This window comes from Microtus pennsylvanicus, chromosome 8 (genome assembly GCF_037038515.1).
Source record: "Microtus pennsylvanicus isolate mMicPen1 chromosome 8, mMicPen1.hap1, whole genome shotgun sequence".
Classification (NCBI taxonomy): Eukaryota; Metazoa; Chordata; class Mammalia; order Rodentia; family Cricetidae; genus Microtus; species Microtus pennsylvanicus.
Window position 1 is genome coordinate 8,279,804 of NC_134586.1, and position 15,719 is coordinate 8,295,522.

General features: G+C 36.3%; 2 protein-coding genes across 3 annotated transcripts in view; one reads left to right on the plus strand and one right to left on the minus strand.

The window, feature by feature from the left end:
• Slco1b3 (solute carrier organic anion transporter family member 1B3) overlaps positions 1 to 15,719 on the minus strand; it is a 1,042,880-nt gene that overhangs the window by 843,122 nt on the left and 184,039 nt on the right. The window lies entirely within an intron of this gene.
• The window catches only part of LOC142855849 (solute carrier organic anion transporter family member 1A5-like), a 76,156-nt gene that overhangs the window by 40,810 nt on the left and 19,627 nt on the right, over positions 1 to 15,719 (plus strand). For both annotated transcript variants that reach the window (XM_075982374.1, XM_075982375.1), the window contains exons 9-11: positions 2,308 to 2,529; positions 8,246 to 8,410; positions 11,940 to 12,141. In XM_075982374.1, the coding sequence (XP_075838489.1) occupies positions 2,308 to 2,529; positions 8,246 to 8,410; positions 11,940 to 12,141 (589 nt within the window). The remainder of the gene's footprint in view (positions 1 to 2,307; positions 2,530 to 8,245; positions 8,411 to 11,939; positions 12,142 to 15,719) is intronic.

A 15,719-nucleotide genomic window follows, 5' to 3' on the forward strand; every position in this document is an offset into this window, starting at 1 on the left:
AACAAAGGTAATAATAAAATGTCACCTTCTAATCAAGAATCCACCATTCTCCCACCACATTGCAGCTGCACCTTTGGTATCAGAGGATTTACTCACATAGATTTTTCTCAATGATGCAGTCACTGTGGATAATGAAAGAGATCTTTTTGTTATGTCATAAGCACCAATTTAAAAGGTTTTATGTAACAGATTAATTAACTGCTAGAAAATATATTGCCACAATGTGTCTAACCCCCAGAAGGTCAGAGAAACTGTGAACTACTGGACATATGCACAGACACTCATGGGCCCTTTTTCTGAGGGCCAAAGCTTTGTGTTTCTCTCTGGTGGTTGTTCTTATTCAGTTCTATGTCTGTTTGGTTCTTTTAACCCATCATTTTTCTTTTACTTCCTCTTCCGGTTGTTCTCCTGCTGTATCTTTCTTTCTGTTAAACTTTTGCTTCTTTCCTGATGTTTTCCTTCCCTTTCCTGATGCTTTTCCTTCTATGTGTCCCCTTCTCCTATGTCTTATGTTTTTGTTATCCATTTTATACCTCATAATAAAAAGGATATCTATGCAAGGAAAGATTACCTTACTAGCCACATGTTACATATTTTTAAAAAATAAATTAAAATATTTACACAAGAAGAAATTACATTAAAGTCATGAGTTAGTTGTTTTCCTTAGAAGCCCACAACTAAACAATATTCTTTGTATTAATTTTCTCACCAGAACATCTTCACCCCAAAGCAATGGCATTTTTATTATGGAATAACAAACATTTAAGCAAGTTAAGCATATTTCAGCTAGCTCCTTTTGTACTGTCAGGCCCTGTGTGCAGTTTCAGTGTAGTAAACTTCCATATTTAATTCTACTCTGGAGAAACTTTAAATGAGATGTCAGCTAAACTATTTATTTTTCTTTACACAGAATAGGGTCAATATTTTTTTACAGCTTTGTTTTTTTAAGTTTTATATAGGGTCTGTGATTAATTCTGTAACTTATATTACCAAGAAATGCAGGCCTAACCTTGGGTGCAGGAACATAATAATTTTCTTTAACCATATGTTTTTACATAGGAAGAATTCATGGGTCTATAATTCATGAAGCTTTCCTGATTTTATTTTCCGTCTTCTGAAAATCTCTTATCTAACAAAAAGCAAGGTAGCTTCTAGAATGTTTTTGCCCTTTTTGTAGGTTTTATTGAGCAGCTGGCAGAATAAATTAAATCATGTCCCTAATCATCTTTACTAATAGCCCTAAATATCTGCATCTTTTATGCTAACTCATAAAGTCCAATTAAATCATTGATTGAATTTAGCATCATTACTCATATGAAAATCATCTTTTTTATTATCTACAAAGAAATTGTCCAGTGAGGACTGGAATTTTTTTCAAGAAACAACCACAGTATACTAGTTTCAGTGAGGTCCCATCATACAAATTATACTATGCCAATACAGCAGAAACATGGCAGCAGCAAACATAAGGATGTAAAAAAAAATAATTGGAATTCTGGAAACAATTTTCCAGGGGCTCTGCCTCTCTAGTATGTACCCAGGTAGCTTTGTCATCCTCTGGGTTATATTACATAAGATTCATTTCTGTCTGCTGCACTTATGACATGGCCTCTGGCAATATATCAACGCATGTGTCTAGATGAAACTGGTTAATTTTCTTAATGAATACACAAACAAAAGTAATTGGGTATCATGTGATGTTTTATTACCTTAATTTTATTACATGTGTATATCTGTGCGCTATGTGTATGGGTACATACTGAATTTGGAAGAGAGTTTCAGATGTAAAATCACAATTACAGGCAATAGTAAGTATCTATGAGTGTGCTGGGAATGGAACCCAGAGCCTCTGCAAGAGCAGCAATAATTCTTAGTCACTAAACTGTCTTTCCACTCTTCTTTCTAACTCATTGTGATGCTTTGAGAGATGAACATGTCAGGTTAAAACTGGTTCCTTAAATGTCTCAAATCATTTTTATGCCATTTTGAAATAAAGTTTTAACTACACTTCATAGAAATCCAGAACCTTTCTTTCTTAGATAATTTTATCTCCACCCTATTGATCAAACTCAGATAGTTTTTCTACAGGTCTGAATTTGCCCAAAGGGGTGGAAGATATCTGTAATCATAGCATTTAGGAGTAGAGGCAGGGACTACAGTAAATAACCTCAACAAGAACAAATGTGAATAATTTACAAAGAATGTACAAATGTTGTATTTAGATGGGATTATGATTCTGAACAATTTTCTGCAGTTTATACCAGAAAGAATGAATCAAGATAACAAAATATCTGTATTTCTCCACAGATGACCTGACCATAACTCCCACTGATACGCGCTGGGTCGGTGCTTGGTGGCTCGGCTTTTTGATCTGTGCAGGAGTGAATGTTCTGATCAGCATTCCCTTTTTCTTTCTTCCCAAAACACTCCCAAAGGAAGGATTAGAGGATAATGCAGATGTGACTACAAGTGACAGAGAAGAGAAACACCAAGGACAAGCCAAAAAGGAAAGACGTGCAATCACTAAAGGCAAACAGACAAACCTTAACCCCTGTATTTGGTTTAGATGGGTCTGCAGGTAGTGGAGTATGTGTCTGCTGTGCTGAGTTAAGATGGTTTGTCACTAAGGGTCCCTACTCAGATGTGTTAAACTTCTTCCAAAGTTACCGCTTGGAAACAACTCACATAATTTGTAAACAGCACATCTTAGATTAGACTTTATGGAAAATTCATCAATCTGGACACTCAATGAGAAAATATATTTTCCCACCTGTTTTAAAAAGTGTATTTTATAGAAAATATTGTTCCAAGTTAAAAAAAAAAGGGCAACCAGAAATTCAAGGTAAAGATAATGAGAGAGAACTATCTGTACTAAGGTAACAGTGTAGATTGATAAGAAAAATGTCAGTTTAGCTGTGAGCATTATTGAAATTAATATTGGAGAAGAAAACCTGAGTGGTGGCATAATCTTCTGTATTTGAAGGTGTGTGATAGTTTACAGGAGAACTGTTCCCTAAGGAGCAGACTGCTGTAAAACAAGCAGGAATGTTATTAACCTCTGGTGCAGAGCAGTGGTGCATCTGTGAGAAGCTGAGTGGTCAACACTGCCCATTCCTGTATGTATGTATGTATGTATGTATGTATGTATGTATGCATGCATGTATGAATCAGTCTTTCTTATTTTACATACCAGTCCCAGTTCTCAATCCCTCCTCTCCTCCTACATCCATGACCTTTTTTCTACTCAAACCCCATTGACTCCTCAGAAAGGGTAAGGCTCCCTATGCAGAATCAACAAAGGTGATCATTTTGAGTTAGGAACAAGGCCCTTCATCCTTGTATTTCCTTGATCTCTTTTTGTTGTCTAATTGCTCTAGTTAAAACTTCAAGTAGTATATTGAATAGATAAGAAGAGAGTGGACAGCCTTGTCTTATTCCTGATTTTAGTGTAATCACTTTGAATTTCTTTCCATTCAATTTGATGTTGGCTGTCGACTTGCTGTATATTGCTTTTATTAAGTTATGCAAGTTCCTTGCATCACTGCTTTCTTCAAGGCCTTTATCATGAAGGGGTGTTGGATATTGTCAAAGATTTTTTCAGTATCGAATGAGATGATCATTTTTATCTTTCAATTTATTTATGTGGTGGATTACATAGACAGATCTTTGTATGTCGAACCATCCTTGTATCTCTGGGATGAAGCCACCTTGATCATGATTTCTTGATGTGTTTTAGGGTTCAGTTTGCCAGTATTTTCTTGAAAATTTTTTCATCAGTGTTCATAAGAGAGACTGATATATAATTCTCTTTCTTATTGAGTGTGGCTTGGGTATCAGGGTAACTGTATCCTTGTATAAAAGTGTTTGGTAATGTTCCTTTTTTTTATTGTGTGGATCAATTTGAGGAGTATAAGTATTAATTCTTTTTTGAAATTCTGACAGAATTCTACATTGAAACCAACCAGCCCTTGGCTTTTTGGGTGTGGGGATGGGGAGAAACTTTTGATGAGAGCTTCTATTTCTTTAGGGGATATAGGTCTATTTAAATTGTTTATGTGTCCTTGATTTGTGGTACCTATCCAGAAAATATTCCATTTCTTTTTTATTGTTTCCAGTTTTGTTGAATATAGGTTTTCAAACTATGACCTAAAGATTTTCTGGATGTCTTCAGTGTCTGTTGTTACATCCACTTCTTATTTCTGATTTTTAAAATTTTGATATTCTTTCTCTGACTTTTTGTTCATTTGGATAAAGGTTTTTCTCTTTTGTTGATTTTTTTGAACCAGTTCTTTGTTTCATTGATTTTTTGTATTGTTTCCTTTGTTTCTATTTTATTGATTTCAGCCCTCAATTTTATTATTTTTTAATAAAATTTACTCCTCCTGGGTGAGACTGCTTCTTTTTGTTACTTAGCAATCACGTGTGTTGTTACGTCACTAGTATGAGATTCCTTCTCTTTCTTTATGTAACACTGAGTGCAATGAACTTTCCTCTTAGCACTGCTTTCATAGCATTCCATGGGTTTGGGTATGTTGTGCATTCATTTTTGTTGAATTCTAGGAAGTCTTTAATTTCTTTCTTTATTTCTTCCTTTACCTAGGGTTGATTTAGTTAAGCATTGTTCAATTTCAATGAATCTGTATGCTTTCTGAAATTAATGTTGCTGTTGAATTCTGACTTTAAGTCATGGAGATCTGATAAGATATAGGAGGTTATTCCAATTATTTTGTATCTGTTGATGTTTGCTTTGTTACTGACTATGTGGTCAATTTTAGAGAAAGTTCCATGAGGTGTTGAAAAGAAAGCACATTTTTTTGTGTGTGTTTGGTTCAAATGTGCTGTAGATGTCTGTTCAGACCATTTGAATAATGACATCTATTAGTTCTCTTATTATCTGTTAAGTTTCCATCTGGCAGACATGTCCATTGGTAAGAGTGGAGTGGTGAAGTCCTCTACTATTAGTGTGTGGGGTTTGATGTGCAATTTAAGCTTTAGTAAATATTTTTTACATATGTGGGTGCTCTTGTAATTGGGGCATAGATATTCATAATTGAGACTTAATCTTGATGGATTTCCTGGGACGAGTATGTAGTATCCTTCTTCATCTCTTTTGATTGCTTTTAGATTCAAGTCTATTTTTTTTTAATATTAAGATAGCTACACAAGCTTGTTTCTTAAATCTATTCCATTGGAAATTCTTTTCCCAACCCTGTACTCTAAGGCAACGTCTGTTTTTGAGGTTGAGGTATGTTTCTTGTATGCAACAGAAGAATGGGTCCTGATTTGTATTCATTCTGTTAGCCTATGTCCTTTTATGGGTGAGTTGAGTCCACTGATATTAAGAGATATTAATTAATGAACAGTGATTGTTAATTTTTGTTATTTTTCAGGTTTAGTATTTGTGTGTTTCCCTTTTTAGGGATTTGCTATTGTGAGATAACATTTGCCTGTGTTTTTGTGGGTACAGCTAAATTCCTTTTGATGGAGTTTTTCTTAAAGTATTTTCTGTAAGGCTGGATTTGTGGATAGGTGTTGTTTAAATCTGGTTTTGTCATAGAATATCTTGTTTTTTTTTTATCAATGGTGATTGGAGGCTTTGCAGAGTATAATAGCTAGGGCTTGAATCCATGGTTTCTTAGTGTCTTCAGTATGTCCAGGACATTCTGGGTTCCAGAGTTTACATTAGGAATTGAGTTTAATTCTGATAGGTCTGCCTTCATATATTACTTGGCCTTTTCCCCTGTAGCTCCTAATATTCTCTCTTTATTCTGCATGTTTAGTGTTTTGATTATTATATGGCAACAAGACTTTTTTCCTGTCTATTCGGTGTTCTGTAAGCTTTCTGTACATTCAAATATCCTTCTATAGATTGGGAAAGTTTTTTTCTATAATTTTGTTGAATAAATATTCTGTGCTTTTGAGATGGAGTACTTCTTCTTCTATCTCTATTATTGTTAGGTTTGATATTTTCATCGTGTCCCACATTTTCTGTATGTTTTATGTTTAAAAAAATTGTTGAATTTACATTTTCTTTGACTGATGAATCTTTTTCATGTATCCTATCTTCAACTCCTGAGATTTCCTCTTCCATCTTTTGTATACTTTTGATTTTGCTGTATCTGTAGCTCTTGTTCAGTTACCCAGGTTTTTTTTTTTTTTTTTTTGGTTTCCAGAAGTCCCTCAGTTTCTGTTTTCTTTATTGCTGCTATTTCAGTTTTTGAGTCTTAAACTGTTCGTTACACCTGCTTAATTGTTTTTTCTTGTTTTTCGTTAAAAGATTTATTGATTTCTACCAATTTTTGTTTGCTTTTTCCTCCATATTTTTAAGGGATTTTTTCATTTCCTCTTTAAGAGTCTCTACCATCTTCAAAAAGTTATATTTTTCTGCTTCTTCTGTGTCAGGATACTAGGACTTGTTGTTGCCATATTGCTCTTTAGGTTTTTGAATGTATTCTTGCATTGGTGCCTATCCATCTCTTCCTGTAATTGATTCAGGAAGTATCTTTGCATCTTTGTCCAATCCTTGTATGTGGTGTCTGAGACTCTGGAATCCTGTCTTGGACTGATTGTTGCAGTTGCTTTTTGTGTCAGGGAGCTGCTCTTGATCTGCTTTGTACAGAACATGTCTGTATCTCAGGGAGTCACTGAGGTCATGGTTGTTGGGTGGTTTTGGGAGCAGAGTGGAACTTAAAGATAACTGGGAGATGAGGGTTTCTGAAGAAGCCTAGCTGCAGGAGGGATGACTGAGTCAGGTGGGGAAGGGGTCCAGGATTTTGCCTTGGGCCCTAGGGTCTACAGACTAAAGACTAATTATTATTAAACCTTAGCAATAACTTCACAATTGTGTGTGGAGCAGGGCTTGAGTTCTGAAATTTTGAAAGTTTATGGTTGGAAGATAGGAAGGCATTATTTATTTACTTGTAAAATGAGCAGAAAATCACATTATTTTCTTGGGTCTCTGTGCTATTCTAGTCGAGTACTGTGAGGAAAACTTTAGGATGTATCTATTTTCCCATCACTCATAACTTTAAAACCATAATGTATTGAATAACACACATCTACCTTATACACGGTTAACCATAACTTGGCAGACAATCACACCAGGAGCAAATTTTGAGGCCTGAACACTCTTAGAATTGTGGTCATGTTAATGATTCTCCTAAAAGGGATAATACTGGTTGTTATGTGTGATTGTGTGATCTGCTAGGTCAACCTGATATTCAAAACTAGGAAACAACTTAGCATAGTATAAGACACCTAGAAAAGTCAATGTGAAATATGGAGACTCAGTTAGGAGAACAGGGATGTCCACAAACATGGATGAGTTCAAAAGCTTCTGGGAATTCTGGTTGCAGCCCTCACATTCTTAAGGATGATTTTTTTTCACTATTTGCTCTACCTATTGTTCTAATTAATTTTTTGATATTTTACTCTCTAAAAACTTTAGACAATTTATTAAGGATAGTATAAAATTAAAAATGCAAACCCTGTCTCGAAAAACCAAAAAAAAAATTAGAAAATGCAGTCAGAAAACATGAAGATAAGAAAAGAGATTATTAAGTGTGGAGTTCAGTGAAATTATCTATGTAAGATTCCATCTATTTACCAGAAACAGGCTGCAAACATGAGTCACAGACTGTTAAACAGGGAAAGGTCCTGACTAAGTTAGTTGGAAGGTCTACACCAAGTGAGTCAGCATCCCTTGCAGTTAGACCCTTGTGTTGAGAATTTTAAAAATATCACTAATTCCCCTAATAAATGTTCTGTTTGGAAGTGCTGCAGGGATGCTGAGGTTGGCTAAGTCACAGAAAGATTCCTGGAGTCTTCCTAAATTTTTTGCTTCTCTGTTCTTCCACAATGGTGTGTTAACATCAGTATCTGAGCTCAAACTTCATCAAAGATTGTCTCTTGAACATTCCAGAGAGCAGACTAGTCACTCTCTAGTGAATGCAGGATATTAATAGAAGGGAAAGAGGAAAAAATAAAAGGTGTGGCCATAGATATGATTTTATCTCCTTATAGTTTGGCTTTAGGGCACAATTGGGTTCTGATTCTAATGAAGCCAGTTTTGTTACTATCTTTCAAAAACTCCTTAAAGGATGACATAAAACTTTAGCCCAGAGTGGTAAAGATTTACTTAAATGCTTTTGTGTAACACTACAGAATCTGTGAGAAGATTTCAGTTTAGCAGACACAAAATGCAAGACTAGGTTATCTTGATGGTATTGATACTCTCTTGTTTCAGATTTCTTGCCATTCATGAAGAGCCTCTTCTGCAATCCGATTTATGTGCTTTTTGTCCTTGTAAGTGTGCTTCAGATCAATTCATTTACCACAACATTTGTCTTCCTTCCTAAATACCTGGAACAGCAATATGGAAAATCAACTGCAGAGATAGTCTTTCTCATAGGTATGCAATTTTATTATTTCTTTAGTAGCACTTTTCCTTTCCTCAAGGACATGATAAAAACGTGTCTCCAAAGAAATGCAACAAAATATGATAATGTGACTCAGAAACTACAAGAAAATTGATGTCTGTTAGCATATTTGTAAATTTCTTCTTTCTAGTCTCCAAAAAAATAAATCAAAAATTGACAAAGAAATGAAGAGGCCAGAAATACCCTCTCTGTTCTCTCTTTAATCATAATGAAATCATCATCACTATGGAAATCTTTAGGGATGTTTATACTAGTCAATTTTCAAATAGGCAATGTATTAATTCAAAGAGGAATATAGATTTAACTAACTGGGATTCTATATATTATTCCTCAATTTTACTTCTGAGTTTCAAATCTTGGCTTCCACATTACTCCTAATTAAGTCACTAGGTCCTCTGGTGGTTTGTGGAGTCTATGAAGTCACATCTGCTTTTCTTGTTAGTACAGTAAACCTAAGGATCCTACGTAACTTTGGATTTTTTCTGGTTTCATTTATATAGATGGAAGTTTAAGTCCTTCCAGAAACTCCCAAATAAACACACCAAGGCTTATGTTAATTACAAATCCTCAGTCAAAAGCTCAGGTTTATTGCTAACCAGCTCAAACATTTTAAATTAATGCATAATCGTTATTACATTCTGCCACACGGTGGCATCTTTACTAACATAGCACATTTGTCTCCTGCTCCCTCAGCTTCTGCTGGTGACTCCTCTGACTCCACCCTTCTTTTCCTCATCCTTAGTTTCAGTCTCCTACATATCTCTATCCTGTTCAACTATTAGTCAGTCAACTTCTTTATTAAATCAATGAGAGTAATACACATTTACAGTTTATAAAAGGATTATTCCACAGCATTTCTCACTTTTTGTCCAATTAAAATGGAAGGTTTAACTGTAACATAGTAACATTATAAACAACAAAGACAGTTATTAAGAATTACAGGTACAATGTCTAGTCAATTTGTATTTGGCAAAATTAGAAAAAATATTCTGTCATCTATCTCATCTTGGTGATTCTAAAATTCTATACTTAATTTATTCATTGTAACTGAGGAAAGTTATAATTAAGACTATCTAATCTACAACTTCATCAAAGGCCCCAGAAGGATGATATGTTACTTAATGACAGGACATCTTGCTGCCTGGACAGTCAGTCAAATTTCTCTGTAAATTTGGGGCATCCATTCAGTCCACCATCTTAGAGTATCTGGCAGACTTTTCTGTGATGCAGGACATTTGAAGGACCTTCCTGTCTTGTATTAGCAAAGTTCATCAATTGTTTTCCTTTGTGTCCTGCAGAATGTCTGACAGATTCTTTTTTGAAGGAGGAATCCCAAAGGACTTTCATGCCTCGTATTAGAAAAGTTCAACAGACGTTTTCCTATGTGTTCTGCAGAATGTCTGTCTAGCAGTCATTTCTATGAAGCAGGAATCTTAAAAGACCGTCCTGCCATGTTTTGGCCAAGTTCAGCAATCTTTTTCCTATGGGTCTAGCATGTCCATTTTATAGAGCATGCAGTCAAGCAGTCAAGGCAAAAGTATTTTCTTGTCAAAATTACTAATCTTGCTACAAAAAGCAAATGCCTACAGAGTTGAATTGATGCCCATTACCTTCTCTGAAGTAAATTGATGCTACCAGGAGAAGATGTGTTTCATTGTCATGAAAAACCTTATGATATCAAAACATTTCATGTGTCATATTCTGTAGATCTTTGAAGTGCTTGAAAATCATTTATCTATCTAAAATATATCACATGATCTTGAAAACATACCTAACATATCTACAGGTATGATTGCTGTAAATGACTAACTACAACTTGTATTTGTTGATTACACTAAATATTTTATAATAACTTTCAAAAGCTAGAACTTTAGTTTTCATTTTTTAATGAACTGCAAACTTATAACAACTTAAACAACAGTAGAAACATATGTGCCATGACACAAATTTTACTTAAAATTACATTAATATGGTATATTACCCTAACTGATAGCAAACATCCATAGGCCACCAAATAACAAAATTCCTTCCCTACACCTCTTGGGAACATGGGCATCATGTTCTCCAAATTGCTTTTTGTTATCTGCTAGTGAAGGCATCTCTTGGGTGCTTGAGAAAATTTGAGATAATGACCAAGTGCTAGGAAGATAAGCAGTAAACTTATATATATCATATGCAATACTCATGAGGTCTCCCATGATCAAACCTGATAAATATTATTCCTGAAGGAATGCACAGATTTTTCTTTCCTGTGGAAACAAAAGCAAATACTCTTCTCTAAAACATTTTTGAATTTTTTAACAAGTATATTTTTATTTCGTTTTTAAATTTAAGATAGCCTGAAATCTAAATTTTGCAGTCCTGTTCACAATTCCATGCCCCTAGCAACTGTCTTTTGCTCATTGGAATTCAAAAAAATCAAAATTAATATAATAGCATACCTTATCCAGACTCCCTGTGTATTCCCCATCTCTGTATGGCTTAATCTTTTTTATTATTATACATCTCTTTTTAAAGACTTTATAACTTTAAACTATTTTTCTGTGACTTTCTATACTCAGTTTATTTTCTTTCTTAAGCTTACATATATTTTTAAACACATGGCACATTTAGACATTATTTTTCAATCTGATTCTCATTTAATTGTATATCTTTATCCTTTTCTGACCACACAAGTCAAACTTTAAACTGCTAAGTGACTTTTCACTGGCAGCTCTTGTGGCTGACTCCACCTGATTGCTTCCCTGAGACCCTAGTCTCATGGCTGATGTATGTTTATCACCAGCTCTGGAAGCTATGTTATCACCCTAACTCTAGGAACTTTCTAGGTGTACATAGCCACCAAGTAGCATCTCATCCACCATTCACACACACACCACTTAAGAGTTTAGTAGCAGAAGCTGCCCCTTTGTGCCATGCCAGGAAGCTGTCTCCTAAAGGAGTCACACCTCTGCTCACTGCCAGCAAGCAGAAGTCACTGGAAAAAAGGCAGTTACCAAGAAGTTGCCCCTGACTACATTTTTGTGCTCTCAAATAAACTCACTGAGACTTACATTAATGATAAATGCTCAGTCAAAAGCTCAGGCTTATTACTGCCTTTTAATGTTTTTTTTTAAGCAGTAGAATTAGAGTCAGGAAAAAGATTTCTGGGCAACATAAGGACTGCACAGAATGTTCTATATGTGATAAGCTTGGGTTCAGTGGGGACCTTCACAATTACAGAGCAGATAGAAGTACCTAAAATACCTAATTGTGTATACGTGAGTTTGTGTGTCTGTGTATGTAAGGGTTACAATGTGCTTATGACTTGATTCAAATAATTAGGCAAATGCCAATTCTCTTTTTAAAGTGACATTATGTGACATTTGAAATATGTGAATGAGTAGGGGTTATGATACTGTATATTTGAATTAAGTAATTTTCTAAGTAAGATGTTTTTAAAAATTGAAAACATTTAATTTTCTATGTGTTTTATAAATACTATTCTATTTTAATTTATAGGTATTTATAGCTTCCCTCCAATAATTCTTGGATATTTAATTGGTGGATTGGTTATGAAAAAGTTCAAGTTTACTGCCAAAAAAGCTGCATACGTAGCTTTCTGCTTATCGCTGACTGAGTGGCTTCTATTTTTCCTAAACTTTCTGTGGACCTGTGATAATTTCCCAGTTGCTGGCTTAACTACATCTTATGAGCATGAACGGTATGTTATTTCCTAAGTAAATTTATGTAACATGAGAGCCTGCTTGTTGGGGTTTTTGTCCCACCTAGTCCCCAAGCCATTTAGTCCCAGAGAAAACCACGCAGAGGTTTCCATAAGCTATAAACTGATTGGCCAGTTAGCTCAGGCTTCATATTAGCCCTTATAACATATCTTAGCCAATTATTCTCATCTATGTTAGCCACATGGCTCAGTCTTCCTTCTTCCGTGGTTGAGACAGGACTGGAGAGAGCTTCCTTTTTCCCAGAATACTCCTATTCTCATTGCCCAGCCTTGACTTCCTGTCTTGTTGTCCCACCTATGCATCCTGCCTGGCTATTGGCCAACCGGCATTTAATTAAGATATGATTGATAGAATATAGAATTGTCCCACACCTAGGTCATAATATTTTCACTATTTTTAATCCATTTTTATTCAAGTACTGTATATGACCAGGTCATTTTATTACAACATAAAGACAATCATCCATAACTATCCTGTATTTTTCTTCCTTAAATCAATAATATACAAGTGTGAGCCTATTAAAGATGCCTATGGAATAGCAATGAGTGAATTTATAATCCTGTATATATATGAGTGGTTGTCATAATGATATCCTAGTCTGCTTTAAAGTATAATGAAGAAAATAAACTAGATCTTTCTAGCCTAAATTATCCATGTATTTTATACTACAGATCACTTTAAAAGTTTAGTATAACAACAGATAGTTTTAAAACTCAAATATACAGGCCAAGATGTAGGGATAAGTCCCGCCCCTAAGGGGGCGTGTTTGCCTGGGGCTAATGTTTGCTTATAAATTTGGTGAGCATGCTCCCAGCTGCTTCTTCTGTTTTTCTGGTCTCTGCGGGAACGGTGGTTCTGTAAGTCTATTTCGCCATTAAAGCTGTATGTATATATTTTTACAACCTGTCTGCATTCGTTTACGCCATTACATTTTGGCATCCAACGTCGGGCTATTTTGTCCCCAACTCAAGCGGGTAGCCCGCTAGCTAACACAGCATCCTCCCGGGTGCTGTTTTTTAGTTCCTGACTCCGGCCCCAGTGCCGAGTCCAAGACACACTCGGCCACACAGGCCCATTCTGCCTGTCTTGGCTAAGTTTGCAGCCGAACCCCACTGCCTGAATTAGCAGAAGCTCAAGTACCTTTGGTTTTGCAACAAACGCTGCCACAGCGGCAGATTTGGTCTGATACAAAGTGACTTGGCCAGGCGGTGGTGGCACCAGCACTTGGGAGGCAGAGGCAGGTGGATCTCTGTGAGTTCAAGGCCGGCCAGGCGGTGGTGGCACACGCCTTTAATCCCAGCACTTGGGAAGCAGAGGCAGGTGGATCTCTGTGAGTTTGAGGCAGGCCAGGCAGTGGTAGTGCACGCCTTTAATCCCAGCACTTGGGAGGCAGAGACAGGTGGATCTCTGTGAGTTCGAGGCCAGCCTGGTCTACAAGAGATAGTTCTAGGACAGGCTCCAAAAACACAGAGGCCACCACAGGCAGGAACCGATCATTGCAGGTAAAAAATTTTTCTTTTATAAATAAAATGTCTGAACACGTTAGTATTCAAGAATTTAACAGTTTTTTTAATTGTACCAAGTGGGAGATTTTACAAGAGGTGTCTATCACCCCACATCTATGGATCCTTCTGGGATTCGTAGTTTTCATTGGCACTAAATGGTTTGATAATAGAAATATGATAAAGTCTTTACGAGACAAATCCAGGATTCTTAAGGCAGAGATTGAACGCTCTTTTCAAGAATCAGTTTGAAGTTCTCCAGGCTGACGTTAAGGAGAAATTCATTACTATGGAAGAGGGAACAGCTGATTTCGATTGTAAGCTTCAGTCCCTTTCTGTAGGAAATGAAACATTAACTGAGAGAATCAAAACGGCTGAATGTGACAATCGGATTTTGTCTAAAGCTTATGACAGATTGACGGAAAGATTGTCAATACAAGAAGGCACGGTTTATGCCATAAAAATTATGTCCAAAGATGAGATGTTATCTCTAACAGACAAACTTCATACTTTAGAATCCGCAGTGAAGTCTTTGGAACATAATTCTGAACAAAAAATTCAGACATTGCAGAAGGCAATGGTGAATAGAATTGAAAAGATTGAGGAATTTCTAAATTCTGATGAAGAAGAGCAAAGGGTAGAAAGGCAAATTTTAACTACATCTGTGGGTAAATCTCTCTGGGACAATTTCCACAAAGCTCTACCTACAGCTCTACCTGCCTTTCCAGTAATAACAACAGAGAAGGTGATTGGTTCCAGAAACCCTAGGGTCATCAAGGAGGATACATGGGAGCCTGTCCGTATGAATGATCTCAAGGAAATAAAACAGGCTGTCATGACTTTTGGGATGCAAGCCTCTTTTGTTAAAGAGATGCTAAGATCTTAGGCCACGACAAGCAGAGCAACCCCCTCGAACTGGCTCTAGCTGAGCACTGCAGTACTTGGGAGTGGACCGCAATTGAAATGGAAATGCTTATTCAGGCAAGAGGCTAAACTCTTAGAACAGCAGGAAAAAGCAAAGGGAATTGACATTTCCCTAGATAAAATTCTAGGTGAAGGGCTCTTTTCCGACCCTCAGGAAAAAGCTAATTTGGGTGAAAACACACTCTCCATGTGTACTACAGCAGCCTTAAGGGCTTGGGACAGGGTACAAGACCCAGGACAGAGAACGGAATCATTTGTCAGAGTTAAACAGGGTCAGAGAGAACCCTTTAGTGACTTTTTACAAAGATTAACTAAGGCTGTACAAATAGGGATATCTGACCCAGAAGCAAGACGTATAATGATTGAGTGTTTGGCTTATGAAAATGCAAATGTGGAATGCAAAAGGATTTTGGGGCCCTTAAAGCTCAGATCAGTGCCCTTGGAAGAATGGGTCTTGCATACACTCAATGTTGATACATTTGATTATGGCACTGAAGCATGTGTAGAAGAAGCAATTTCCAATGGTAAAAGGAGACACCAGAATACCAAATGTTTTAATTGTGGCAAAATGGGTCATATGAAAAGGAATTGTAGACAACGGATTTTCAGAAATAATAATAATAATAATAATGCATCTTTCAGAAATAATAATAATAATGCATCTTCTAGAAATAACAGAAATAGGAGGACTCAGCCTTCAGGTTTTTGTAGAAGATGTGGAAAAGGCAGACATTGGACGAATGAATGCAGGTCTACAAGAGATAGACAAGGCAACCTGATACAGTCGGGAAACATGAGAGGGGGGGCCTCACAGGCCCCCATGGCAAACATGGTTCAGTCATTTCCAGTTTCTGCAGAGAACGTGCCTCATCAGGACAATTAGGAAGCCCCATACCTACTGTTACAAGCAATAATGATCAGAAAGATAAGTTACGTGTGTTTTGGCAAACTTCTATAAATGATCAAAGACCTAAACTGAGAGTGTGTGTAAATGGCATTTTTATTACTGGCCTGCTGGACACAGGTGCTGATGTAAGTATCATTACCCCAGAATCTTGGCATCCGTATTGGCCTCTTCAGAATGTAAATGTTCAGCTCCTGGGAATTGGAACCCTATCTCGAGTAAGGCA